Genomic DNA, 25,113 nt, shown 5'->3' on the forward strand with positions numbered 1-25,113 from the left:
TTTCATACTTGGTTTTGCACTTCCACAGAGTTGGGATAGGCGTTATACAAATCTATCTCGTTTCTGTGTTAGAACGTTCTTGTTGGTGAAGGATACGAGGAGTAGACGATACAGGCGCAGCTTGGGATAGCTTTTCATCTATAGTGACGAGTTTCCTAGAGCCTTCTCTTCCTTCACGTGTTAGCCTTGTTTTATTTCCAGCGCTGTTTTTGCGCTTCTTGTTAGTACTGTTGCTTCTAGTCAGTTTTGGGTCGTGATTCTCATTTCGTTGTTTCTGCCCTGTGGGTGTATCAGGAGGGTAACCAATCTCCCCTAGGCTGAGCAAGGTAGCCTTGAAGTCTTGCACAAATCCCCAGAAGCTGATACCCTTGTCTTCGAGCAGTACTCTGTTCGACTTAGAGTACGTTTTTGTGCTAGAAAGATGCTGTGACGGCGCGATGTCCTCAAACCCTAGCTTCTTTTCTAATCCTTGTTGTAGAAGTTGGTCGAAATCGTTCAATAACGATAAAGACTTCGACCATACAGACTCTTGTTTCACCGGTGGCACTGTGGTCCCCTGCTTAGGCGGCGCTGAGCCTGCAGCACTGCTACGTCGGGACGAGGAACGCTCAATATTCTTGGAGGGGCGCGACTTGCCTTGTAGACTCTGAGTAGCGTTACGAGCTTCTTGATTTTGAATTACCACCTGTTCTGATGCTGGAGGCACACCACGTATATGATTCAAAGACCCTCCCGAGTTAGGGTCTAGGGCATACGAAACCTTCAGCTTCAGGCCATCTAACTCTTGCATTTGCATAGCCAATGTTCTTTCCTCCAGTTCCAAGTGCTTTCGTAGATCCTCGACATTCTTGCGTTGCTCTAACACCTCTAATTCTCGCGTTGCAAGTGTCTGTAACATCGCAGACACATCGGTGAGAGCCTCATCTTCTGAACGAATAGATCCGCTGCTACTCGCCCGCGAATGTCCAGACCCCTGTGAGGAGCACTTTTGCTGATAGCCCCAACTCACAGCATTGGGGTTTAAAGCTGCACTGTTTGTAAACCCTCCAGCGGAGCCATTGTTATTACAATGGCTTAGAGGCGACGGAAGGTTAGGTGAACCTGACCCTGGAGAAATTATCGACTGAATTAATGACTTTCGCTTGATGCTGGCATTTCTACGAAGGTTAACGGCCTGTTGGGTGCTATTCTTCATCTTATCTTCGGCATTGTGCCAGATATCCTCGCCGCTTGAGTCTTTTCCCGTACATAAAGCACCGTCCGCGAACTTTGTAATCTTTAGTACCGGCTCAAGGTCTTTGCTTTCACAGCTAATGTTACCGCTTGAAATATCAGCGCTCATTCCACTAATATAGCAGTCTTTATTCTTATCAACAATCGACAATATGTGGTTTTCATTTTCATTATTTTCGCCTACAATATTGTTTTTGCTGTCGCCAAGCTCATCATTCGACGGGAATTCGTGTCCAATACCGTCAAAACGCTCCGAACCATTACCTTTCATGGCCGACATTATCAATTCCTCTAAAAACCCCCGAACTAGACGCTAGAAGGTCGATTGCTCATTAATAGTAACTAATGTCCTTGTAATTTCTAGCATAAGCAAAGCGAAGCTTCAAACTGTAATTTTTTTATTAGTACTGATGAAAAATTCCATGCATCCCTTTTACCTACAACAGCAAAAGTCGTTAACGTACAAAATTGATCAAATAGAACTAGTAACTCTGCCTCCAATATACAATGGCACCTTTCAAATTTGGCAAGAAGCATGGTAAAGATAAGTGGGAGAGTTCTCAGGGCACCGCTCGCTCTTCCGGCACCAGTAGCTCTTCAGATGGTCTCCCCCCTTCAATTCAAGCCGAAAAAGCTACTACGGGGTCTACAATACCTTCCAGCGGAGGTACTGATTATAGCTCAAGAATTGGACATGTATCCTCGAGCGGCCATAGTCCTAATATACACAGAGCTGGGAGTCTTCCTTCGAGCGCAAATCGTAGTGATTACTACCAGGCACATTCAAGGGGCGGGTCATATAAAGGCCCAATAGAAAAGGTAAACAGAGAAAGGCATCACTCTCTTGCTACCAGGGAGGAGCTTGATTCGCCTTGGGGGCGTGTGAAGTTATCTCAGTCACCATTTCCTCGGTATAGGCACGTAGCGAGCTCCTATGCCTCTGATTCCGATGAGGTATACGTGATTGGCGGTTTGCACGATCAAAGTGTCTACGGAGATACTTGGATTATCAAGAGTCACAATAATGGCAGTTATTTCACTTCTACTATGGTTGATATTACCGAGACTTCGCCTCCGCCCCGTGTAGGGCATGCCGCAACGTTATGCGGGAACGCCTTCGTGATTTTCGGTGGAGACACTCACAAGACTAATAGCGAAGGCTTGATGGATGACGATGTTTATTTGTTCAATATTAATTCTCACAAGTGGACAATTCCTCATCCCGTCGGCCGGAGACCCCTAGGTCGTTATGGACATAAAATTAGTATTATTGCTACAAGTCAAGTGAAGACTAGACTATATGTCTTTGGCGGTCAATTTGACGATACTTACTTCAATGACCTTGCAGTGTATGAGCTTTCTAGTTTCCGTAAACCAGGCTCTCATTGGCAATTTGTTAAGCCTGTAAGTTTTGTACCGCCACCTTTGACTAATCACACAATGGTGTCTTACGATCACAAATTGTGGGTTTTCGGTGGTGATACTCCCCAAGGACTAATTGATGAAATGTTCATGTACGATCCTACTATTAATGACTGGGCCGTTGTGGAAGCGACCGGTGAAAGACCTCCGCCTTTACAAGAGCATGCTGCTGTGTTATTCAAGGAATTGATGTGTATTGTAGGCGGAAAGGATGACGAAGACAATTATTCACAGGATGTATACTTCTTCAATTTTAAGAGCTTTAGATGGTTCAAGTTACCTCGTATTCACCATATGATCCCGTCTCCACGTTCAGGCCATTCTGTGACCTTAATGCCCAACAAGAAGCTGTTGATCATGGGTGGTGACAAGTTCGATTATGCTCGCGCTGACAGCTCGGACTTCTCGACATCAGATACTTATACGGGTGAAGGTACTATCTTATATACCTTGGACTTGTCGAGACTAGAGGAATACTGTCCAAATATATTTGATGCAACGAAGGTTTCTCCTCCTTCTCGGACTGAAGCTACTGTTGGCCCAAAAAGTTCTAGTAATACGCCTAGAACGCATAATTCAGGATTCAGTGGGTCGTCTTCTCCCCAGAACTTTGGTTACGGCAACGCTAAGAGCTCACATGTAGATGGTATTCATACGCCCCAAATGGGGAGCCAACATCCATTCCAGGATCCAAGTACTCCAACACCTATGCCACACCATATATCCCCCTCAAAGATTCCTCATGCTGCTCAACAAAATCAACAGAGACCAGTGCAATCCCAACAATTTCAAAAACAAGAGCATTCTCATGTACAGTTGCAATCGCCACCTCCTGTTCAGAAACCCAAGTCCTCTGTCCCAACTATTGACCCTGATTTAGAGAATGTGAAATCACCTAAAGTCGCCGGTATGCAATTACCTCAACAACCAGAGGCACCTATTGAAAGAAAAACTAGCGACTCCTTAGATTATGATGGTGAGTTAGGTGTTGCTATCCTTGGAAACTCTCCATCTAAAGATACTATCAAGAGAGAGCAAGTGAATGTGTTCCGTGAGCAACCACAGACGCAAAGTTCTTTGACAAAGAATGAAAATAGCTTCGATAGCGATCTTCCAGGTGGCTTCAATCTAGATTCTAAGAATAACTTGGGTACCAAAGCTTCAAATGGCGTTTCACCTAGAATTGAGCGTTATGAAGATTCATTTGATAGTTCGGCCGAGGATTCTTTACCTAGAGTTAACAAAATCTCGGACGATACCGCCACCGCAGATTCCAACTACAAGGACCTATCTTTCCAAAATGATGACAGTAAAGCAGATCTTGTTGATTCCGGTAGAAGCAGCCAGTCTGCAAGTGATAATGTTTTAAATAGAACCCCTGATTTGTCGCCTAGTAGTGGAAGAATTTCAACCGGGAAGAGCTTTGGGGTTCAAAAGTCTGTCAATAATGCAAGGCCCGAATTTGGTTTGAGCAAAAACCAAAGCTCATATACTGATTCTCCGGTGGAGAAGAACTCAGCGTTTACTGAAAGGTCAGTCCCCGATCGTAAAGGTTCAGCAACCACATACAACACTGATATTTCAAAGCATACTGCTTCGTTTGAAATGGTTCCACAGTTGTTGGATGAGTTGAATCAACTAAAGAGACACGCCGAGCAAAGTGCAACTGAGGCAAGTAATCGTATTCGTGAATTGGAGTCCGAAAACACAAAGTTGAAGCAGGGTTTGCAGCGTAATGGCAAGAGGACCATTAGCGGGGCAGCTGCTGAAGAGGGAGCTGAAGAGTTGCAAATCGAGTATGATGTCCTAAAGGCTGATAACCAGGCATATTTGGGACGCATAAATGAACTGGAGTACATGTTGGACTCCAAGTTCACGGATTTGCAAAAAATGAACGAAATTATACAATCGCAATCGAGAATCATACGCAATTCCGAAAAAATGGAAGACTACAAATCCAAGTATGAAGAATTGCAATTGGCGCACGAGGCAGTAAAGAAAGAAAACATGGCGTTGAAAGAACAGAAATCCTCGGAAGAGGCACAATTGAACGAAGAAGTCTCCTCCTACTCAGCCAAACTACAAGAACTATTAGAAATCTGGAAATCAAAAGGTAGCAAGGAAATGTCAATTAACGGTGAATCTAGTTCTGTTGCTGGTCTAGAGCAGCACCGTGCCATAATTGACAAGCTAAAATCACAATTAAAGCAGACTCGTGATGAAAATACCCAACTAAAATCTCTTCGTGATGAACTCATTACGAAGCAGAAAGATTTCAGTATGCTAGAACAAAACTACAAATCAAGTCTTAACTCAGTCAACAATGCAAGTAAAGCTTTGGAACTTTCACGTAGTGAATTGGACAAGTTAAAACATGAGAACCAAATGTTAAAGGAACAGGTCAAAGACTACTCTTTATCACCATCTGTGGAAGGCCGTAGCAAGTTTAGCGGCTCTTCCTTCGATGAGCCACTATTACCTATTAATGAAGCACAGTATAACATTAGAATCAAGGATCTAAAAGCTGAGCTATTCATAATTACTCAAGAACGTGATTCGCTCAAAAATGAGCTACTACAATTGAAGAAAAGAATGTTGACTATGGACAGTTAATCAAAATCGAGAGTCAAAGGAATTAATTTTTTGTCTTAGTTTGTTCTCTGTCAATTTACATCAGCAATTAAAAAACGACGATTGGTTTCCAATTTAGCTGTTGTATGTATATTTATGTATACGGTTTTTTTATATGGTTATTTTATATATTCAAGTTCTTTTAATTACTTTTTAATTAATCTGCAACATCTTTAATCTAATACTTCCAACGGTGAACTACTTCGAGAGGCTGTTACAGGTTCTGAGTCAATAATACATTGCATAGAAATCTCACTATCAAACAGCATAAATTCCTGTTGTGTGCAGTTTTCGCTTTGCAAAATAGAGCCAGAGGAACCCCGATCTTTGAAGGATACGCCAGTCTCCTCACTGTGGATCATACTACCTGCTGATGTGAGTATGGTCTGTCCTATAGACGGCCCTTCTCTATATTCCATAAAAGACATAGTTGCTTGACTCCCAAAAGACCATTCGGGATCAAGTTTGGGCTTTTTTAGGCTTGGTTGGATTAAAGTACATTCTGCACTCCTCACTGTACGCACCTTCTCGCTTTCCTGGTGTTTCACCCTTGTAAACACTGCTTCCGCCACCGATTTTACGTCCTCGTTGTGCAGGCCAAAGCGCTCCTGTACTTCAAGTGGTATGTGATACTTTGTAAAGAAGTCCTTGAGAGGTACGATTATGCTGCTCATCGGCTATAACTATGATCAAGGGACCTAAAAGTCTGGTTTTGCTTTGGAGATGTTGGTGATTGCCTCTTATGATTAGCACACATTCAATTGCCGCCATCGTACATATTCTACGACGCTCAGCTTTATGTTACCCGCCCAAAAGGAATTACAGTATAAAGGGGCATTGGCTACAGGATTTAAGCAAGTACATAGCCGGAGATTCGATTTAGGTTGTATTCGGCAGATAAGCGTCTTAGGTTCAGATATCATTGCTATTACAACTATATTCTACTTTGGCTACTGAAATAGGTGAATTAATGGCTCCAGAAGGGTCCTATTTACCACATGTCTCATTTGAAGACTTATCTCCATCAGTGGTTGATGAGGAAGTGACGAAAATGAGGAAGCAAGGTTATGCATTAGATTTTAGCTCCCCATTTATTCACGTACCTCCCCAGTTTAATCCACTTTATCTTAGTGTGCCATATATGCAATCTGAGCGCGATGCCAATGAAGTCTCTGTTGCGAAACACCCTGTGGACCTCGATATTGCATATGCACCGCAAGTACAGCAAGAAGTAGTAGAGGCATATACACACATGTTGGAGGGTGGGCTAGGTATTGAGGCCACTCGCCGATCCTTGTCTTATTTGGGTGGATCTTCAAGGAGTAATTCTTCGACGCGGGCGCCAACACACTCCCATACGGCCAAGCTTCCACCCCCACCTGAAGTGTCCATACTAAGAAACAAGGACATAGATGAGCATATTGATGATTTCGACATAACGGACATTGATGTTAAGATTGAACGACAACTTGATTTGATTACGAAGAGCAATACGGAAAAGAACTCAGGATTTCGTGCGGGTTACACGACTGCTGGGTTCAACAACATTCATGAGGTGGAAGATAGGTTAATGGCAAGACGTGGCAAGCAAACTATGGAGACGGCACCAGATGGAAAGCTACCAACTTTACGAAAAAAATCATATGCGGAGATGACTGATGAAGAACTCAAAGAACTGGAAGATAGCCTTGCCCCCCGTAGCAAGTCCTTTGATCTTGATTTATTTGACTTCTCTCAGCAAAGCAGTTTGTACCTTGGGACAGATACCAAAAGAGATGATCTACGCCAAAAAGTAAATCTATTTCCTGCGCCTTGTATGTATCGTTCGAGGCCTTCTGTGCCATATCGTGCTGTTAGTTGTACAAAGGTACACAGTGCATTTCACTCCTACGTGAGTAGTCATGCCAAAGATGGCTCTGAAGAGATGCTGAGAACTGTCTTGTGTTACATCAGCGGCAGAAAGCACACATGGTCGGCTGTTGATTGGTATATTCATCAAGTGGCAATGGATGGTGATCATCTAGTCATTGCCACGTGGCTTCCTGAATACAATGAGGGAGCTTCTAAACTGCCTGAAGCTCCAAAGTCGCGTAGGTCTTCTACAACACAGGGCAAGTTCAGGCCCACTGGATTAAGCCCCATTTGTAGTAATAGTATTCCTGAGTCTGCTCAAGTTGAACATAACGATGGTATGGCATTTTCAGCGTTTGAGCTGGACGAGTACGCCAAGGAACGATGTAAGAGTCTTCTCGACTACTATGCGCAAAAGTGCAAGCACCGGATATTGAAGATAACTGTTGAGTTTATTAAGGAGAATTCGAAAAAGAAGTCAATGGCACAGGTGGTAGAAGTATACAAACCTCACTTGCAACTTATTTCTACCGTTTCCATTAATATTAATACGAAACTCTGCAATGGAAAAGTGAAATTACCAAATTATATCGTAAAACACTTGCCCATTCCGACAATGGTTGTTCCAAACGAATTTCTCAGACTTGAAGATATTGGCGTCGCCAAGAAAAGTTCACCCATCGTTTCACAGGGTGTTCAACTAGATCGACTTAATGAAATCATCACCGCCACTTCAAGAAATCCATTTGCATTTGAGCCAGGGCGTGATAACCATGGCCAGTCGCAAAGTTATGAAAATTCAGATTCAGAATCAATAACAGCTTACTTTCCTAAATCTGATGAATGGCACCCAAAGCGTGAACAATTTGATCTTCTTGGCTATATCCCACCTAGTCCAACGTTTGCTTCCTTCTGCCAAGATAGCTCCGGTGGATCTTCTAGAAGCAGCAGGCGCTCTTCAAGGGTAGCGTTTACCCGTCCGAACATTTACAAGGTTAAATCTCTGATTACTGAAAGCGAATTAAGCAATTACACTTTAAAGCAAAACAAAGCATCCCAACAAGCTCAACCTATCCGTAGTCGGAAGCTGAAACCCTCGCACTCAATAAGTATACCAACAAGACCTGATATTGTAAGTTTAGGATCTTCTAACAGCGAAGAAAAACGAACCAAAAAAGGTAGGATTGGGGGGTTTTTCAAAAAGTTTGGGTTCAGCTAACTCACAACTTCAGTTGTTAACCGTACCAAATACCTGTCAGAAATAAATCTTAAAAATATCACCATTAAAAAGTTAACTTTCGATAGCCACTCTTAATAAACAATGGAAGACAGGGCCAAATCTTCCATTGACACAGTTTTTAGACTATCCATAAAACACATAGTAAATAACCTATACAAGGACGCAAGTGAACATATTATACTGTTAGTATAAGAATCGAAGTAAATGTGCACGTTTCAGTGACCAATTAACTTTGAGACACACTGACGTCCAAATGTCAACAGCTTGAAACAAAAATAGGCATATAAAAAAGAACAAACTTCTTAACACGTAAGTTTGTCAAATTGCTTCTAAGGTGTATTACAAACGGATAAACTACCAAATAATCTAAAAAAGGAAAGCTTTAATGTATAGCAATACAACTCTGGATCCATATAACTGGAACGGTCTAAAAAAAGACGTCATAGGTTCAGGGCAAAAAATAAAATATGGATTCTATTTAGTACAGGACCAAAAAGGTAACGATACCACAGAAGCTACTAATTCATATTCGGCAACTACAACTTCTCTATATGATCCAGATGCTGGTTACTATACAGATTCCGACTCAGCTGCTTCTGTATATTCACTACTAGGTGTTTCACCACTACCCTCTAAGGCTGAACGGGTAATTCCATGGGAGGATTATCTTAATGATCTGATAGAGTTTAAGAATTTGGATCCATAATTAAAAGACTTCTTCATGAACTAAGAAAACATTGAACTTTAATACTTAATTTAATAATAACTATAAAGATTTATTTATCAATAACTGGCGATGATTTTAAGCCGTGATACTCATGACTTCACATGATTAAAAAAAAAGACACTAAGTACGACTGAGCAACTAGGGTATTACCCTGCCTTTTTGTTCAAGTCACGTGATAGCTTTCTTAGTACTTCTGCAGTCGTTGTGGACTTAAACTACAATGAAGCGATTATTGTAGTGATACCGTATAAAGAAAGCAGCTTACAAACTATGGGTCGTACTAATTATTACCGTGAATGCTCGCTGGTTGGCGAAGGGGTAATTCCTCCTGAAGCATCGATAATTGTGTCGCCTGCACCCAATGGGGAGGTCGCAAAAGGGATTACCGGTGTATTGGGTGAAAACACGTTCGTTGATGGAATATCTGTGAGGTCGCCAACTTGGCTGTTGGAATCCGTTAGTATGATGCGCAGTAGAGTTCTTTCTACCGTTGATTCTATTACGGGTAAACTAGACGATATTTCTTCTAAATATTACAAGAAGGAAAGAAAAATCACCACGGCTATTGCCAATCTTCATTCTGACCCTAGAGAGGAACTTGTTCCCGGATTCTGGGCTGTTCTGGTATCCGGTTTTGCTGGTAAAGTTTTAACTAGGAATAGGGGTTTGTTTATGAGGGCTACTGCTCCAATGATCTTAGGTATTGGAGCCTTCTCATATTTCTTACCATCAACATTTAAGAACACAAAGGAACTGTGCTATGCGCTTGAGAAAGGCGCATTTCCTAGGTTTGTTGAATCCCAGGATAAGGCTGTTGTAGGAATGAAGAAGACTGTTGGAGTAATAGTGAACACATCCGCAAGCATATACAGAACGACAACGAATGCATACTGTAAGTCCGTAAAGGTCTTCCGAGACTGGACAGGTTTAAATGTGTGAACATTAACATGGTTTTGTTAATATAATCGAACGCAATTGCCTGTTGGTATTAATATTGTTACATATTCCTTATTTACATATATTTTATACACATATGTATCATTAATATAATCTTTCCGATGTTATGAGTGCTTCCATGGTGCTTTCATAGTGCTTCGCCTATTACTTGTTGATAATCACAAATTCCGGGTCAGTATAGTCTACATTTAAACTAAAGATGGCTTTCACACACCAATTCCATTCAACGATTAAAACTTTACTTTTACTGTCGTGTTCCTTGCACAGTTTGGCGAACTTTTTAGCGACTGAAGCCTTATTCGCTATCAGCATGTAGTCTGGTGACTGGTACTGTTTATCTAGTTTATTAGGTACAATATCTTTAAACTCAAATTTCTTTGGAAGGCCGCTAACGTTTGTTATACCGTGAGCTTTGAGGATCGGAGCTAGAACTTCTGCTCCTCCTGGTACATCATCAGAGAGATTTACAGATAGGAGGCTCTTCTCAAAAAGTTTTGCATGAGAGTGTGTCTTCTTCAGTATTTCTTGGTCAACGTCCTGAATGTGGTACTTATCCAAGTTTAAGAGTACATTTCCTCCCAGGCCTGCGTGAACAATGGATAGTAAATCATTTAGAAACGATGGGGTGAGAGCGTACTTCAGTGGACGACAACTAAAACTAGTTAAAAACTTAGCTGTCCGGGCCTTTTTCGAAGCTATGATGCAATTGGTGTTAGAGGAGATCTCTGATTGGATTTCTACGCCAAGTTGCCGAAGAATTTCTTTATCCAATTGATTTATGTCATCGCCACAATTAGTACAAACCGCTTTTATGTCGTAGGGAAGCTTACCGCGCCCTTTAGAAGGCTTCGGTACCTGGACCTGAAGCAGTAATTTCTGTGCGTCTGCAGCTAGATTTTTACGCTTTTTTAAAGTTTCTAGTTCCTCTGGTAGTAAATCGGCAGTACGTTTCTTTCTAGAACTTTTAACGAACTCATTAAGAGATTCCATATCGCTGTGAAGCTTCTCTGCAGCTTTGGCTTTAGCCTTCCGTCCAGAACTAGATGGTGAAGGTAATGAGTCTGCATCCCATAGTTCTAATTGGCTGGCATAGGAATTAGGTTGTCTAATCTTCGGCAGCAACTCTTTTTCGGCAGATGGAGAGATAGCAGAACTTTTTGGTCCACCACCCGTGCTATCTTGATCTTGCTGTGAGCCTTGCACCTCTGGCGATAATTCCTTTGAGGTTTTTTTCGGTTTATCAATAGTAGATATTACATTTTCTTTGTCCTTATCATCCGCTTCCAAAGCCATGCTATCTCCCTGTTGAGTAGGTTCTTCTATAACTGGAGTATCAGTTATAAAATCAGTATTCGCTACAATTGCTTCAGGTGCATTTGGAGTGAGGGTGAAATTAGGTTCCGTTTGCTCCTCTACAGTGTAAATTATGTGTGGTTCTTCTAATGCTAGTTGGCCCATGTAATTAGCCGTTCCTCCGGGGATGGGGATCTGAGCAAACTCTGGTAAATTCACATCAAGCTTTTCACCTGTTTTATAGCATTTCTCGAGCCACATATGATTCGTAACAACACATGTTGCCCACTTCCGTGCTGTTTCAAACTTCCTGCCCTGAGCAAACAGTGATATTAGGTGGGTGTTTTTCTTCGATAACTCAGTTGTGGCAACGCCGCCAACTGCCTCCACCAATCTTTGGATATAGGTTCGTTGCTGCCCAAGATAGTTTGTGTACGTTAATATGAGTTCTTTTCGTGTAAATATTTTTGGCTTTGTTGGTGATAACAGCAACTTGGTAGTGGGTCTAACAAAGCTCCTCATCGATAGCATATAAAATAACCAATTTACATTCCCACAATATAAGCCCAGTGATTTGGCTGACATATAGTCTTTAGATGAAGTGTCGGAATCCAGAAAGCAATCTGCAGAATCGATTGAAAATTCCTGGTGATCTATATAGCGAACAACTTTTCCTCCCATGGCTTCAATAAATTGTATTAGGAATTTGTAACACTTGGACTTCAGTGCAAGATTCATCGATAAGTACATGCGGTGATCCTTTAAAAAATCAAACGACCAGGTCCAGTGTTCTTTCTCTACCTTGCAACTCTCTTCAAATAACTCGACGGCCTCTTCCTTTGTCATATCCGTATTCAATGTATAATTACCTTCTGGCAACTGCTTACCGTTAATAAAGCAGTTAATAAGCCAACTAGGCACGACGGAAGATATATTGACATTGTCCACCTTCAATGCAGCTAATGTTGCCGGATCATTGGGATCGATTGTAATGATATGCGTAACCTTTGTGGATAAAAACTCCATACAACAACCTCCCATATACAGTATAAGTGAGATGTAAAGTTGGTACTCAGATATCGAAAGCGATTGTCGGGCAAGGTAAATGTAACAGTTTTTCAATATATGTTCACTATCCGGAGAGTATCCAGTTGTTCTCATCAGCCTTGAATTCTGTATACATGCATCAACCCAACTTGGCGTCACTATCGGAATCAGGAAATCAAACGCTGCCAACCTATAAAATGGAAAATGGATATCTTTTGACACAACACAGTGTATATGCATCGGAAATCTATCAAGGAACTCCTGTTTAGTCATTTCTATATCAGTTGTGGCGTGATATCGCATAGTTTCAACAGCACCATTTCTCTTCAATAAAGCTATTAGTGACTCAGTTTCATCTTCTCCAGTGGAAGAAGTCTCTATTACTAGAATATTGAGAGAACTAAAGATAGAGGACGACGCGGTCATCGTGGCACCCGATGCAGCGTCTTTTATGATGATTTTGTTGTTCTTGAAGTAGTTTGTTCGCGTTTTTTTATATTAAATATTTAACTTTTACGTGAATTATGTATATGAGATGAGCTTCCGATAAAATAATGCAAAATACTGTGAGAAAACACGTTATTTGTTTGCAATGTAACATCTATATATTGGGGCAATCAAAATTCACTAGATGCAATTTAAGCGCACTGTAACTCCTATTTTGCAGCAGACTTAGGTTTATCGGCTTCCTTCTGCTCCAGATGTGTCTCTTTTTCGTCGCTAGTTTTCTCAGTTTCCGTAGCAGGTGGTCGTAGCTCTGTTTTATCACCTGAGTTCTTTTCTTGCTTATCTTCCTTGCTCTTGGCAGCGCTTTTCTTCTTATTTCTTCTCCTGCGAGCTTTAGGCTGTGGCTTGGGCTGTCCTTCATACATCCAGTCAAGGCCCGTCTTTGAATCGCCTAGATCTGTTGGCTTGTGTACCCTCTTGAGCATACTCTGCTGTACCTCTCGTACCTTCTTCTTGTTCTTCTGGAGCTGCGGGTTCCATGACTTCAGCAAATTCAAATCCATTATGCTAATATAACTGTTATTTTCAATGGTATGCAAATTTAGATCACTCTAACTACCTCTAACGTGCTCTGGCTCTGGTATCCCGGCTTGTACCTGTTTAACATTATAGATGTCTAACATCTCATATATTTAGTTAGTGAAATCCACCACCAGTACATTTGGTTAAAGCACCACTATCTCAATTCCGAGACCGTTGTTTTTTTAAAGCTAGTGGCGTAGTTGTCAGAGCCCAATTTGGCTGTAGTTTGGACTCTGTTCGGAACCCAGGTTCGAATCTTGATCCATCCCGAAAATGTAGACATTAATACCGATGCGACTTTCTGTCCGTTATAGCCGCTGATATTAAAAACTTAAAAACCCCTACTTATCGTAACACTAAACCAAACAGCATAAAACAAGTAACCAGTACAAACTAACTAAATATAAAATATGAATATTGTCGAAGTAAGCAGCGTGGAAAATCTAACAACAACCGTCAAAGTATTTGTCGTAGACGTTTACGATATTGCTAAACAAGCCCAAGTTGACTCTAGACAAGTACCTCAAATAAAAATACAAAATAAATTAGTCTCTGCAGCCTGCGATTTATTGAAACAGGCTTCACTTATGGTCTCTAAAGACAATATAATAAATTTCGACTTGTTGAACCTTGAATTTCCTCTCTGGTTCTGGGTTAAGATGTATGTGTCAATTCTATTATTAAAACTAACAAAAAAAATTAATAATCACCATAATACTAACAACGCACTTCCACTGAATACAGCTTCCACACTGCTGCATCAAAGACAAAGTTTCGCTATGGATACTACGTAACTAGTGTTGCTACATTTGCTAACCAAGAAACGGAATATCCCGACCAGAGCAAAAACTATAAGCATTTCCACGAGAAAATGCGCCTGGAAACAGCTCTAATAGAGGCTCAAGGATACCACTCTGAAGGTTATGATCGACTGATCAAACTGATTTTCAGTGATATGATATCTGAGAGTGGTTATACAGGAAAGAAGTTAGATCACGTGCTATTAATGTACGCGTCAGTTAAAACCGCTTTGTATGATTTGACTTGGGGACACTGAGTGAATCCTACAACAGCGGTAAAATCCGATGGACACTGATCTAAATACTTATGGTTAATTATGGTTTTTCTCTAGGGGATATAAACTGGTAATCTGACGTTCTTCAATAATTAAAAATATTGTGAAGTTATCTGAAAGGGCACGTGCACGATACAATAGACATTTGAAAGCATTAAGCGTAAAAAATTTAGAGAACCCCCGATAAAAAGTTCCGCGGTAGAACAGTGCTTTAACCACATTTAAGGCTAAGGAATAATCCAAGGTTGGTAGGAAGTCTTCCTATTGGTAAATCTGGTTATACGAGAAAGTATAATTTTGTTTGCTTTTTTCATTCAATATCCTGGTTTTACTAAAATAGACCCCTTAAACCTTTAAAATTACGTATATCAACTATACCCGAGGGTTAAGATGAAATTTGGTAAACATCTTTTAAGCAGACAGTTGGAGCTACCTGAATACAATGGGCACTTTATAAACTATAAGGCTCTGAAGAAACTGCTGAAACAGTTATCGGTTCCCGTGGCATCTGAAGATCGAGTGTCCTCTTCACAAGAGGATGACGTATCCATGGGTAATAAGACACCGTCGCTTCCATCTTACCAGGTCTTACAAAGTAATAAAGTGTCCTTTTTTTTCAGGTTAGAAAGGGAATTGGAAAAGGTAAATGAATATTATATGGAGAAGGAAGCGGACATAAAAATTAAGTTCGAGATTCTTCAGACAAGATATCAGGATTACTTAAAAAAGGGTAGATTAAGTTCCAAACAGGTTTCTTCGTATCGCCAAATTAGGGATGGAATAAAGAAGTTTGAAAGAGATTTGTCTCATTTGGAGCAATTTATAGAGCTGAATAGGACAGGCTTTTCCAAGGTTCTGAAAAAATGGGATAAGAGATCGCACTCACATACAAAGGACTTTTATTTGTTAACTGTGGTATCTGTGCAGCCGGTTTTTGCCCATAACGAACTCTCAAAATGGAATGATGAGATTTTGTCTATGTTACTTGAGTTGGAAGAGGTCAGTAACGATGATAGTAAATCTGTGTTTGACACTAGTACTTCGTCAATTGTAAAGCCACGTAATTACCATATTGACCCCTCAACAGAATTTGACCTAGTAACGACTCCTACTTTCGTACCGACGCATTTAAAAGACAATTCTAGTATAGAATCCTCGTTCGCATCTGTGAGTCATCTAGCTGATCTTGAGTTAGAAGTCGAAGGATGGTACATGGAGGTGTTACATGTTAGCAAATTAAATGACCAGAACCTAAAGCAGCAACTGATAAAGTCCTTTGTTGAAACTAAAGTTCAATCTTTCGTTGCTAATAAAATTCATCAAGAAGGTATAGACAAGGATCTAATTTCAAAGGAGCTCCTGACTAAAATATTTTCACTTTTAGTCACCAGCAGTATTGATGACGAGTCTTTACAATATTTCTTTACATGTGGAAAAGCTCGTATTGATCTCACACAATGCAAAGATGACGATCTGGTTTTCTCTAGGAGGAACGTTTTTCATGAAGCTGCCAGTTGCCAATCACAATCTAGGGTTTTCATATTAAATGAGGCTTTACAACAATATCATAATTCCATTATTCCTGAGCATACGCTACGAAAGCTACTGAATGCCCAAGATGTCCATGCACGTACTCCACTACACTACGCATGTGAATTAGGGAAAACAGATTTTGCAACTCTTCTGATACAGTCTTGGATGTTAGACTCGGTTGATATTCCAGACACAGACTCAAAAACACCCTTGGTTTTATCAATTATCAAGAATCATGTCGATATAACGAGGCTTTTGTTAGTTGATGCCAAAGTCAATCCCAATCCGGAAGCTAATGAGTCTAATAAACTGCAATTTTCCCCTTTAAACGTTGCATGTGCTCACGAGAATTTTCAGGCTGCGAAAATGATCTTGGAATGCGGTAATATTGACCTGCAAAATGTACAAGATTGTCAAGGCCTGTGTCCCTTGCATGTTGTAGCTAAAAATGGTGGAAATGAGAACTTGATTAAGCTGTTAATTACTTACGGTGCGGATCCTAACGGTGTAGATAATTTTAACAAATGGACTCCGATTTTTCATGCAATACAGGAAGGTCATAGTGATACAGTCCGGCTACTTCTAAACCATGGGGCTAATTGGGATGTAGTTGACGAAGATAATTTGTCACCACTATTTTATGCCTTGTGGGAAGGTAACCTCTCAGTTTTGAATATCCTTTTGGAGTGGTCAAAGAAATCCTCTACTCAAAAACGCATCTCATCCGTGTCTCCGAAAATCCCGGAACTAAAAATATCATTTAATGACTGTTTGAGTTCAGACTCGTTAGGTGACATACCAGATTTTGAACTGCCTCCACCAATTATTCCTTTAAGGAAATATGGGCATAATTTCCTGGAACAAAAGATATTCGTGAAAATAGTGTTTCAACCAGGGAAAGAGTCAATCAAGATTAATAAGGAGGACGAAATAGTTTTGTCGGAACCTGGAAGGGTGACTTTGACATCTAATTTTTCGGATATCATTCCTCGTAATGTCTTGTTGCCATTGCAAGATTATGAAGATCGAGTAATTATGTTCCAGGTTGACAAACTCGAAGGTTTTTCTATTGACTTTGAAGTATTTCCAACTTTCGGAACGAGGCTCATTGCTAAGACCAATGCAATGTCCTCAATCTTTCGCGAAGTTAATAATCAACATTATAACGACGGGCATGTAATTTTACCGCTGTTTGATTCTAGACTGAAGTATGTCGGCACTTTAGAGTTATGCTACCAGGTTATTTTTCCATACAATGGTAAACCTTTGGAAATTGCCAAGTATGACACATACTGGAAATCTACCACTAGTAGAGAGCAGGGGCCCATTCGCCAACCTTTTGTCACATCATCGTCATTATCTGGCAAGTTCGTCAACGTTATGGTCACTATCTTGAGTGACGGAAAAGTTATAGCAGCTCCTGACAAGGTTATTGCCATCTCAGAAAATGTAAACCTTTTCCTAAACGATATAAGATCAGAACAGTTGGAAAGCCTGTGTAAGATGAAGCTCGATGATATACCGAAAATTCAGACTGTTGATCAACTAAAGCAGCTCTTACGAAACCGGTATATGGACCTTGATACTTTACTGGCCCAAACCGATCCAAATATTAAAATGGATATTCATGTTTACTTTCCAACACCAGCGGAAATTAGTACTATCCCGGTTAATGTTTCTCCTCTCGTTAATGTCAACAAATTTGTTGATAATTTACTATTAATCACTTTCTGCCATATGCGATACTTGAACCACAATAACATGCACACACGTTCAATTGTATTCTCATCCTGCAACGCTCTCCTTTGTTCCATATTAAACTGGAAGCAACCTAACTACCCGGTTATATATCGAATGAATGGATTAAAAAAGGAGGATGGTGTTTTTGTCGAAGAAACTTCAAATCACCTAAAGCACTTAGCTGCTGACCCAAGTGCAGTATCCTTTACTGACTACTGCTCTCGTTCGATTCGGGAAGTTGTGAATTTTGCTGCGAATAATAATTTGCTTGGTATCTGTATTCCTCTGGAATTACTGAAGATTACACCTAAAATAATTGAACGAATCAAGCAATGTGGGCTCTTGTTAATAGGTTCTCAACTACCCGATGATGATCGGGAATCTTTTGAGTTTCTCGATTCTGACATAAGTGCAATAAATACCGTATCCGAGCTGGAATTCAGGGCGCTCTCTAAATGATCATGCAAATTCGTCACGTCTCTGTTTAAATTACCATAACTATATTACTCACAATTTAAATACCAAAAACATTAAAGATTTATATATATATATATGATATTCTCATCATTCAATTGACGTTATTAACAAAATATTCCCGGACGTTTTTGTCAACCGCAACTTGAAGAGCTGTCTCTTCAGCATTGCTCTTCACATCTTCCCATGCAGCATTGTAGTCTCGAACCAACATGACAGCAATATCCCCGTGACCCTCGGATAGTGCGTGGAACAACGGAGGCCAGCCATTGTTGTCCTTTGTATCAATAGGTGACTTAGACTCGCATAAGATCTTAACTAACCCGCTCGCACCAATTGCGCACGCCCTGTGGAGAGGCAATTGCCCCTTCTTGTCCTTCTTCCTAACAGAAGCACCGCGCTCGATAAGCTTCTCAACAATTTTAAGGTGCTTCTTTGAGCATGCCAAATGCAATGGTGTTGTCCCTTGCGCAGTACATTCATCCAGTAGGGGAGCTATATCATGTTTCAACAACTTTTCAAAAATGGAATAGTTACCGACAGCAGCAGCAATATGAATGGGCGACCAATTAGAGTCGTCTACCAAAGAATCCAAATCAATTTTCTTCATGTGAGACAATAATTCGTCAACTATTTCTTCATGTTGAAATGAAATCGCCCAATGTATAGGATACCGGCCATCTTTATCGCTTACCTTTACCAATGAGCTATTTTCTTCCAGTAACTCAACCGCCTGTTGATAGGCTCCATTCATACAAGCCTCATGCAATGGAAATTCGCTCATACCAGGACTCTTTACTTCTCTTCTTTTCAAACTTAACGTCAGATGTTATGGTAGGTTAGCGTTATCCCTCAAATAATAATAATTAGTACTTGACTTGCAAACATAAAAAACATCAAAAAACAGAAACCTAAAAAGCTAACTCGTCAAAATAATCAATTACAAGCCCCTAAAGTAGATTCCTGGTTCTACAAGTCTTATAATCAGCTAGCTTAAAAGACAATTCTGGTCACGTGATTTTGATATCCGTTTTTTCACCATGTTGGTGGCGAAAAACCTTCCCCCTTTAACTGAACGTCGTTCAGGCTTTAAAGAATATAAACCTATCCTTATAAAGCATAAAGCTAGTATTAGAAGTTGCTATTGATAATATGAGTAGATATCCAAACGATTTACAAGGTTTTGCTAGGCTTGTACAAGCACAGTTTGCACGTTCAAGAAATGGCCGTATGGGAGCAAGACCACCAAAAGGCGCTTCTATGGGCATTGGAGGGTTAGTATTACTCGGTGGTGGTTTAATGCTTGTAAACTCCTCTCTGTTCAACGTTGATGGTGGTCACCGTGCTGTTTTATATTCAAGACTTACTGGTGTTAAACAAAATGTTCTAAATGAAGGTACACATTTTGCTATTCCATGGTTCCAGACACCAATTTTGTATGATGTCCGTTCAAAACCACGCAACATTGCGTCTTTAACTGGTACTAATGATTTGCAAATGGTTAATATAACGTGTAGAGTTCTATCAAGACCTGATGTGAAGCATTTGACCACTTTACATCGTACTTTGGGACCTGAGTACGATGAGAGAGTGTTGCCATCTATTGTAAATGAAGTTCTAAAAGGTGTTGTTGCACAATTCAATGCTTCCCAATTAATTACCCAGAGAGACGTTGTTTCTCGTTTAATCAGAGACAACCTAATGCGTCGTGCATCCAAGTTCCACATACTGCTAGATGATGTTTCCATCACGCACATGTCCTTCTCTCCAGAGTTTACACGGGCTGTAGAAGCAAAACAGATAGCAGAACAAGATGCACAGAGAGCCAGTATTGTGGTTGACAAGGCTAAGCAGGAGAAGGTCGCAACCATTGTGAGAGCTCAAGGTGAAGCCAGATCCGCTGAGTTGATTGGTGAGGCTATCAAGAAGTCCAGAGATTACGTCGAATTAAAGAGACTACAAACTGCTGCAGAGATCTCCCAAATCCTGGCAAACTCTCCAAACAGAGTCATCCTTGACAATGAGGCGCTCTTGTTGAACACTATCACTGACAGCAGAGTCAAAAAATGAACTGTCTACCATAATAGAAATGCTAATAAAAACGTTATAACCCATGTAAATATTCATTATGTATTTGACCATATATTCTAAGTTGATATGTGATCCAGTTCCCCATATGAATTCTAAATCCGTTGCCCTCGACTTTTGGCTAGCGAATCGCCAGGGTTCTAGGGTATATGTATGCAAGCCAACCGAATCCCAGCACGCCTGCTCCCGCTCCAGCCTTAGTCATCTAGCTCATCTGCACTAATACCCGCCTTAGCAGTCGCGAAGTTCAACTTCGTGGGGTTCTGCTTCGTCTTGAACAACTTTGACCTGTGATCGTTCAACTTTTGCGAGCATGGTGATAGAAGACTATCAGTAGGAGATGCAAATTTCTCTTTGAGCTTCTGAGAAGGGATCTGTTTCTTAAACATCGACTTGTGAAGACTCTTGTGTATGTGAGATCCGGCGCCCAATGAGTGTTCCAACCTCGCCACGCTCTTAGGCTTCTGGTGAAGAGGCTGAAACCTATTTCCAGCCCTTGGTCCATTAGCTAGTTTCTTATGTACTGCCTTCAATGCATTCGATCCCTTCAACGCTGTCACAGCAGAGGAAAACTCTAACCCAGGCTCAGTAGCCTTTTCTGACAATGACACTGCGCTCTTTACATTCTTCGCCACTGCATCTACAGCCGCTACCTCACCGCTCTGTTTAACTTCCTGTTTATCCGTTGATCCTACCATGATGACTCTAGACCCTTTTCCACAATGCCACAAATATCAACACTATAGAAATATCTCTTCAGACACTCTATTCACCACTTGCACCTCCTATTCGCTCGCAGTCCGACCTTAAACTACTTCCAAATCCTTTCTTTCTCACACTTTCACTAAAAAGACGGTCTTTGTTTACCTTTTCCCAAATCAGGTATCCAAATTAGAGTTAATTTTTAACAAGCTTTCGACATGGCTTCCAAAACCACGCCATATAGGTATGATATTCTTGTTAAAAACCCACCAAAACTCACCAAAACTCACCAAAAAGACGTGCAGCAACGACACTACTATGTATGGCTTAGCTTTAAGTGAATCTCACAGCCTTTTTGTCTCCTCAGGCAATATTCACAAATAGAATCATGGATTCTACCACAATTTCACTAATCGGTCCCGTAAACATTACCTAGAGTTACCCCGCCAAAAGGAATTTGGGATTTGTTTCTCAACGCAAAAAAGCTCACCCCATCATCTTCAACTTAAACTAAGCATATACTTTAGGCCATCAATTCCTTTAACTCATTGCTGAAATATAAGCTATTTTATTAATACAATTCGCAGAATTTAAAAACATCGACCATGGAGGGATTAAAACGCACATGGAAACAGCTAGTGTATACGTTCAGCACAGATGATCGATATGCAGAATATAACCCAAATGATCCAATGCAAGGTTCTGGTGCTTCAGATTCGCGCATGTTTGACTGCGTGAATGGTTCTCAGATACAGCTAAATGATTTCAGTGATGAATCAGAGTCTAGAGGTAACGACGGCGTTAGTGAGTGCTTATTGGCATGGAGACATATTTCCAGTTGGTGTACTGAACATAACTCCGACTTATATGCTACTCTTAGCGCTCCGTGTACCAAGAACGATATTGCAAGAGCAGAAGCTGATTTATCGGTTACATTTCCTGCTGCCGTTCGTGCCTCGCTACGCTTGCATGATGGTCAGGAGGATATGGAAAGCATGCAAGGTGTTTCGGGGTTACTTTACGGTTTGAAGCTTATGAGTTTAGACGAAATAGTAAGGATGACGTGTACTTGGAGAAGTGTTGCAGCGCAGTTAGCGGCGCAGGAGCTGAGAAACGAGCAAAGCAAGGATGGATCCTCGACCGATAACGAAAGGGTTGGGGTAATGCCAAAGCCAGTCGACCAGAAGGGATACATGAAAGTTTCAAAGGAGGAAGTCAAAAGTACTACCGACTTACAAAAAAATCTTTCGCAAAATCATAGCAAACGCTATAAGATGAATCATATTCCAAGACAAGCATCAGTACCCCCATTGGCTATCCAATGCGTGTATGCTCATCCTGGTTGGGTACCATTAGTTACGGACAAAGCCGGAAACCACATTGGTATCGATTTGGCGCCTGGTCCTAAGGGTAAATACGCCCAAGTTATAATGTTCGGAAGGGAATTTGATACGAAATATGTAGTTGGTGATAACTGGGGTGACTTTTTGTTATCATTTGTGAATGATTTGGAGAACGGCAACTGGGTTTTGGTTGACAACACCGACGATTACTTGAACGGTGACGGTGAACTAATGTTTGTTGAGAAGGGTACCAACGGTCCTATATTGGACTATTTTAGTGTTTTGAAGAAGAGAAGCTGGGATAAATGGCAGAGACAAAAGCCAATGCCCGCTGCTCCAAAATCTAAACCCGCTAATACGGCTTCATTAAGTAGCCAAGACTCCGTTAGCAACGCAACTTTACCAAAAAATAGTTTATATGCATCTACGACCGCCGTTGACGAGACTCTCACTTCACAAGATGACCCAGTTATTATGAATGAAAATACCTTGGAAGCTAGTGGTGATTCCGTAAACACAGAGCATGCGGAAGATGACGATGGTTCTCATGAAGAAGGCTCAACAACCCTGTCAGTTACTCAGTCAAACGCAGACTCTATAGTGGCCAAAGGTGCTACTAGTATTAACAGTGGCACTACGAATGCGGATGAAGACAAGAAGTCCGAAGTGCTACACATTAGTAAATCGCAAACTTTGTCGCAAGGAACCTCCAGGCTCTCTGAAAGCGATGCCGTCGAGGAATTACATGATGAATTTGAAAATGTAGCGCTATAGACAGTACCCACCTTATTTTGTTTCGTGATTAATTTCAACACTCGTAAGAGTTTTTTACCCAACAATGTCACAGAAAATTTAATTAAACCAAAAATATCCTAAATTGTCATGTTTTTATATTTATTCCCGCTCCATCCCTACCACAGTTTGCGATAGATCTATTATGGACGTGTTGGTTATAACCTATGGTTCTGTATGCTTAAAAAGTTTGTAGATGTCAGGACATACCCCATCAAAAGTAGACAGGTAAAAGTCACAATTAATAATAACTCTCATGCTATTGTAATGAATGTTTATGGGAAGTATATATACAGTTCATACTTTCTGTAGTTAATTGAGGCATATTCAAGGCAATCTCAAAATTTGCAACAGTTGAAAGGTATGGGTATGAGTTCACCAAATGATTCTTTGTGCAAATGGTTCGGTGGGCCACGAAAAGGTATACCTAGCAAATATAAATATTACACCAGCGTTGATAACTAGAAACCAAGCAAATTCAGCCGCTAGTCTCTTGGTATTATGTACCTGGTTATAATCTTTAGGTCTGGCAAAGAACGGCTCCGGCGATACCATCACAAAAATTCTCCAAAAGATATACGGCAGAATATAATAGCGGGGTTCGAACAATGGGGATGGTACAACAGTTGCAATTGTACAAATTATCAACGCAGTCCACGATATATGGCTCAACTGCAATGGCAAAGCCGCAGGGGACTTGATTTCGACTGGCAGGATAGGGTGGAAGAACATTACTGACGGTCTCAGTACCTCGAAGTACACATACACCGCAAAGTGGTAGATTGATGACATTAGTATGTACTTGCAGAACCAATTGCGTGCAAGTAACTTCCTGTACAGGTAAAACACAAGGTGGCGGTTGTCAGCAAGTAAGAAAGGATGTACGACAGTAAAGAACCTAATGACTAGCATAATCATGATCAGCTCAAATAAGGTCCTGACCGGCTTCAGCAGCATGCGAATCACATATTGGGCAAGGAAGCCACGGCATAACCACACAGGGAAGCTAAAGAATGCGATAAATAGCAAGCAGTAAAGTATTTGAACTAGGTGGAACCCCGCCACATGGCTTTGCTTATCTCCCAAAGTCAAAGACTTGTTATAGATCAAAAACACAAAAAATAGCATGAAATTGACCAAATATGGCAGTACCAGTGAATTGAAGTTTTCAATTGCATGGAGCAACCACTTCAGGTAGTTATTGATCTTGAAATTATTGAAATCCTTATGGATCAGCGCCCGCCTTTCAATCACCAACACCATAATAAACGCATTCCACACTATATTGGTCTGCCTAAATAGGCAGCTGATCAATCCGCATATAGAACTTGCCCAAATACTCCACCGCTCACCAAACGGTACGGTAATCGCCAGCGCAAGTGACTCGACGATTAATATAGTAGACCACACATCTGTATAGTACAAGAAATTAAAACAGAATATCAGCGGGAAAACCATCAAGGTGATTGGCCAAAACCCAATCGCATTGAATAGGTACAGGGGTCTCAATACCACCCATGGCCAAACGATAAAGCCCCCTATAAAGTTCACCATCCTAACGATACTCAGGGTGTTCCAACGAGTCATAAACTTCATCACATGATACCAAAAACACCCAAGCAAGTATAACCCCGGTGGTGTAGTAATCTTAGGGTCCCAACTCATCCATTCCCCGCCAATGTACTTAATCGTCTGATGCACATGGAATACCTCGTCTATGAAATAGTATGGCACCCAATGAACGTTAAACTTATAAGCAATATAAATACCACTCAATACAAGCAATACCCAACAAAGTAAATTAATAATAATACCAAGTAACACTTCTTGTTGGATAGCATTGTCTAAATCATCTTTTAGTTCGTCCCATTCCTGATCATCGCTATTATAATCGACTGACATCGTATGCAAATAAGGGAAACGGCCAAAAGCAGTA

At 40.8% G+C, this 25,113-nt stretch overlaps 15 protein-coding genes across 15 annotated transcripts; 8 read left to right on the forward strand and 7 right to left on the reverse strand.

Moving 5' to 3' along the window:
* Positions 1–52: 52 nt before the first annotated feature.
* Positions 53–1,513, reverse strand: TDA11 (Tda11p; the record flags this gene model as incomplete). The annotated part of the gene is made up of 1 exon (XM_018130282.1): positions 53–1,513. One exon carries the CDS (start codon positions 1,511–1,513, stop codon positions 53–55), a length of 1,461 nt encoding a protein of 486 aa, XP_017985622.1.
* Positions 1,514–1,740: 227 nt separating this feature from the next.
* Positions 1,741–5,268, forward strand: AW171_hschr2136 (HBL275Wp; the record flags this gene model as incomplete). Its single annotated transcript, XM_018130281.1, has 1 exon — positions 1,741–5,268. The coding sequence occupies one exon, from the start codon at positions 1,741–1,743 to the stop codon at positions 5,266–5,268; it is 3,528 nt and encodes a 1,175-aa protein (XP_017985623.1).
* A 191-nt stretch (positions 5,269–5,459) lies between these two features.
* AW171_hschr2137 (HBL274Cp) lies at positions 5,460–5,960 on the reverse strand (the record flags this gene model as incomplete). The annotated part of the gene is made up of 1 exon (XM_018130280.1): positions 5,460–5,960. One exon carries the CDS (start codon positions 5,958–5,960, stop codon positions 5,460–5,462), a length of 501 nt encoding a protein of 166 aa, XP_017985624.1.
* Positions 5,961–6,256: 296 nt separating this feature from the next.
* Positions 6,257–8,356, forward strand: AW171_hschr2138 (uncharacterized protein; the record flags this gene model as incomplete). The annotated part of the gene is made up of 1 exon (XM_018130279.1): positions 6,257–8,356. The coding sequence occupies one exon, from the start codon at positions 6,257–6,259 to the stop codon at positions 8,354–8,356; it is 2,100 nt and encodes a 699-aa protein (XP_017985625.1).
* Positions 8,357–8,762: 406 nt separating this feature from the next.
* On the forward strand, positions 8,763–9,083 carry AW171_hschr2139 (HBL272Wp; the record flags this gene model as incomplete). Its single annotated transcript, XM_018130278.1, has 1 exon — positions 8,763–9,083. The coding sequence occupies one exon, from the start codon at positions 8,763–8,765 to the stop codon at positions 9,081–9,083; it is 321 nt and encodes a 106-aa protein (XP_017985626.1).
* A 291-nt stretch (positions 9,084–9,374) lies between these two features.
* Positions 9,375–10,043, forward strand: MIC26 (Mic26p; the record flags this gene model as incomplete). The annotated part of the gene is made up of 1 exon (XM_018130277.1): positions 9,375–10,043. The coding sequence occupies one exon, from the start codon at positions 9,375–9,377 to the stop codon at positions 10,041–10,043; it is 669 nt and encodes a 222-aa protein (XP_017985627.1).
* A 162-nt stretch (positions 10,044–10,205) lies between these two features.
* On the reverse strand, positions 10,206–12,827 carry RTT107 (Rtt107p; the record flags this gene model as incomplete). The annotated part of the gene is made up of 1 exon (XM_018130276.1): positions 10,206–12,827. The coding sequence occupies one exon, from the start codon at positions 12,825–12,827 to the stop codon at positions 10,206–10,208; it is 2,622 nt and encodes an 873-aa protein (XP_017985628.1).
* A 230-nt stretch (positions 12,828–13,057) lies between these two features.
* CWC25 (U2-type spliceosomal complex subunit CWC25) lies at positions 13,058–13,411 on the reverse strand (the record flags this gene model as incomplete). Its single annotated transcript, XM_018130275.1, has 1 exon — positions 13,058–13,411. The coding sequence occupies one exon, from the start codon at positions 13,409–13,411 to the stop codon at positions 13,058–13,060; it is 354 nt and encodes a 117-aa protein (XP_017985629.1).
* A 429-nt stretch (positions 13,412–13,840) lies between these two features.
* Positions 13,841–14,224, forward strand: AW171_hschr2143 (HBL268Wp; the record flags this gene model as incomplete). Its single annotated transcript, XM_018130274.1, has 1 exon — positions 13,841–14,224. The coding sequence occupies one exon, from the start codon at positions 13,841–13,843 to the stop codon at positions 14,222–14,224; it is 384 nt and encodes a 127-aa protein (XP_017985630.1).
* Positions 14,225–14,895: 671 nt separating this feature from the next.
* On the forward strand, positions 14,896–18,237 carry PHO81 (Pho81p; the record flags this gene model as incomplete). The annotated part of the gene is made up of 1 exon (XM_018130273.1): positions 14,896–18,237. The coding sequence occupies one exon, from the start codon at positions 14,896–14,898 to the stop codon at positions 18,235–18,237; it is 3,342 nt and encodes a 1,113-aa protein (XP_017985631.1).
* Positions 18,238–18,346: 109 nt separating this feature from the next.
* Positions 18,347–19,036, reverse strand: NAS6 (Nas6p; the record flags this gene model as incomplete). The annotated part of the gene is made up of 1 exon (XM_018130272.1): positions 18,347–19,036. One exon carries the CDS (start codon positions 19,034–19,036, stop codon positions 18,347–18,349), a length of 690 nt encoding a protein of 229 aa, XP_017985632.1.
* Positions 19,037–19,404: 368 nt separating this feature from the next.
* PHB2 (prohibitin subunit PHB2) lies at positions 19,405–20,322 on the forward strand (the record flags this gene model as incomplete). The annotated part of the gene is made up of 1 exon (XM_018130271.1): positions 19,405–20,322. One exon carries the CDS (start codon positions 19,405–19,407, stop codon positions 20,320–20,322), a length of 918 nt encoding a protein of 305 aa, XP_017985633.1.
* A 215-nt stretch (positions 20,323–20,537) lies between these two features.
* Positions 20,538–21,038, reverse strand: BNS1 (Bns1p; the record flags this gene model as incomplete). Its single annotated transcript, XM_018130270.1, has 1 exon — positions 20,538–21,038. One exon carries the CDS (start codon positions 21,036–21,038, stop codon positions 20,538–20,540), a length of 501 nt encoding a protein of 166 aa, XP_017985634.1.
* Positions 21,039–21,647: 609 nt separating this feature from the next.
* Positions 21,648–23,159, forward strand: SMI1 (Smi1p; the record flags this gene model as incomplete). Its single annotated transcript, XM_018130269.1, has 1 exon — positions 21,648–23,159. The coding sequence occupies one exon, from the start codon at positions 21,648–21,650 to the stop codon at positions 23,157–23,159; it is 1,512 nt and encodes a 503-aa protein (XP_017985635.1).
* A 393-nt stretch (positions 23,160–23,552) lies between these two features.
* DIE2 (dolichyl-P-Glc:Glc(2)Man(9)GlcNAc(2)-PP-dolichol alpha-1,2- glucosyltransferase) lies at positions 23,553–25,079 on the reverse strand (the record flags this gene model as incomplete). Its single annotated transcript, XM_018130268.1, has 1 exon — positions 23,553–25,079. The coding sequence occupies one exon, from the start codon at positions 25,077–25,079 to the stop codon at positions 23,553–23,555; it is 1,527 nt and encodes a 508-aa protein (XP_017985636.1).
* Between the last annotated feature and the right edge of the window lie 34 nt (positions 25,080–25,113).

Source organism: Eremothecium sinecaudum, chromosome II (genome assembly GCF_001548555.1).
Source record: "Eremothecium sinecaudum strain ATCC 58844 chromosome II, complete sequence".
NCBI lineage: Eukaryota > Fungi > Ascomycota > Saccharomycetes > Saccharomycetales > Saccharomycetaceae > Eremothecium > Eremothecium sinecaudum.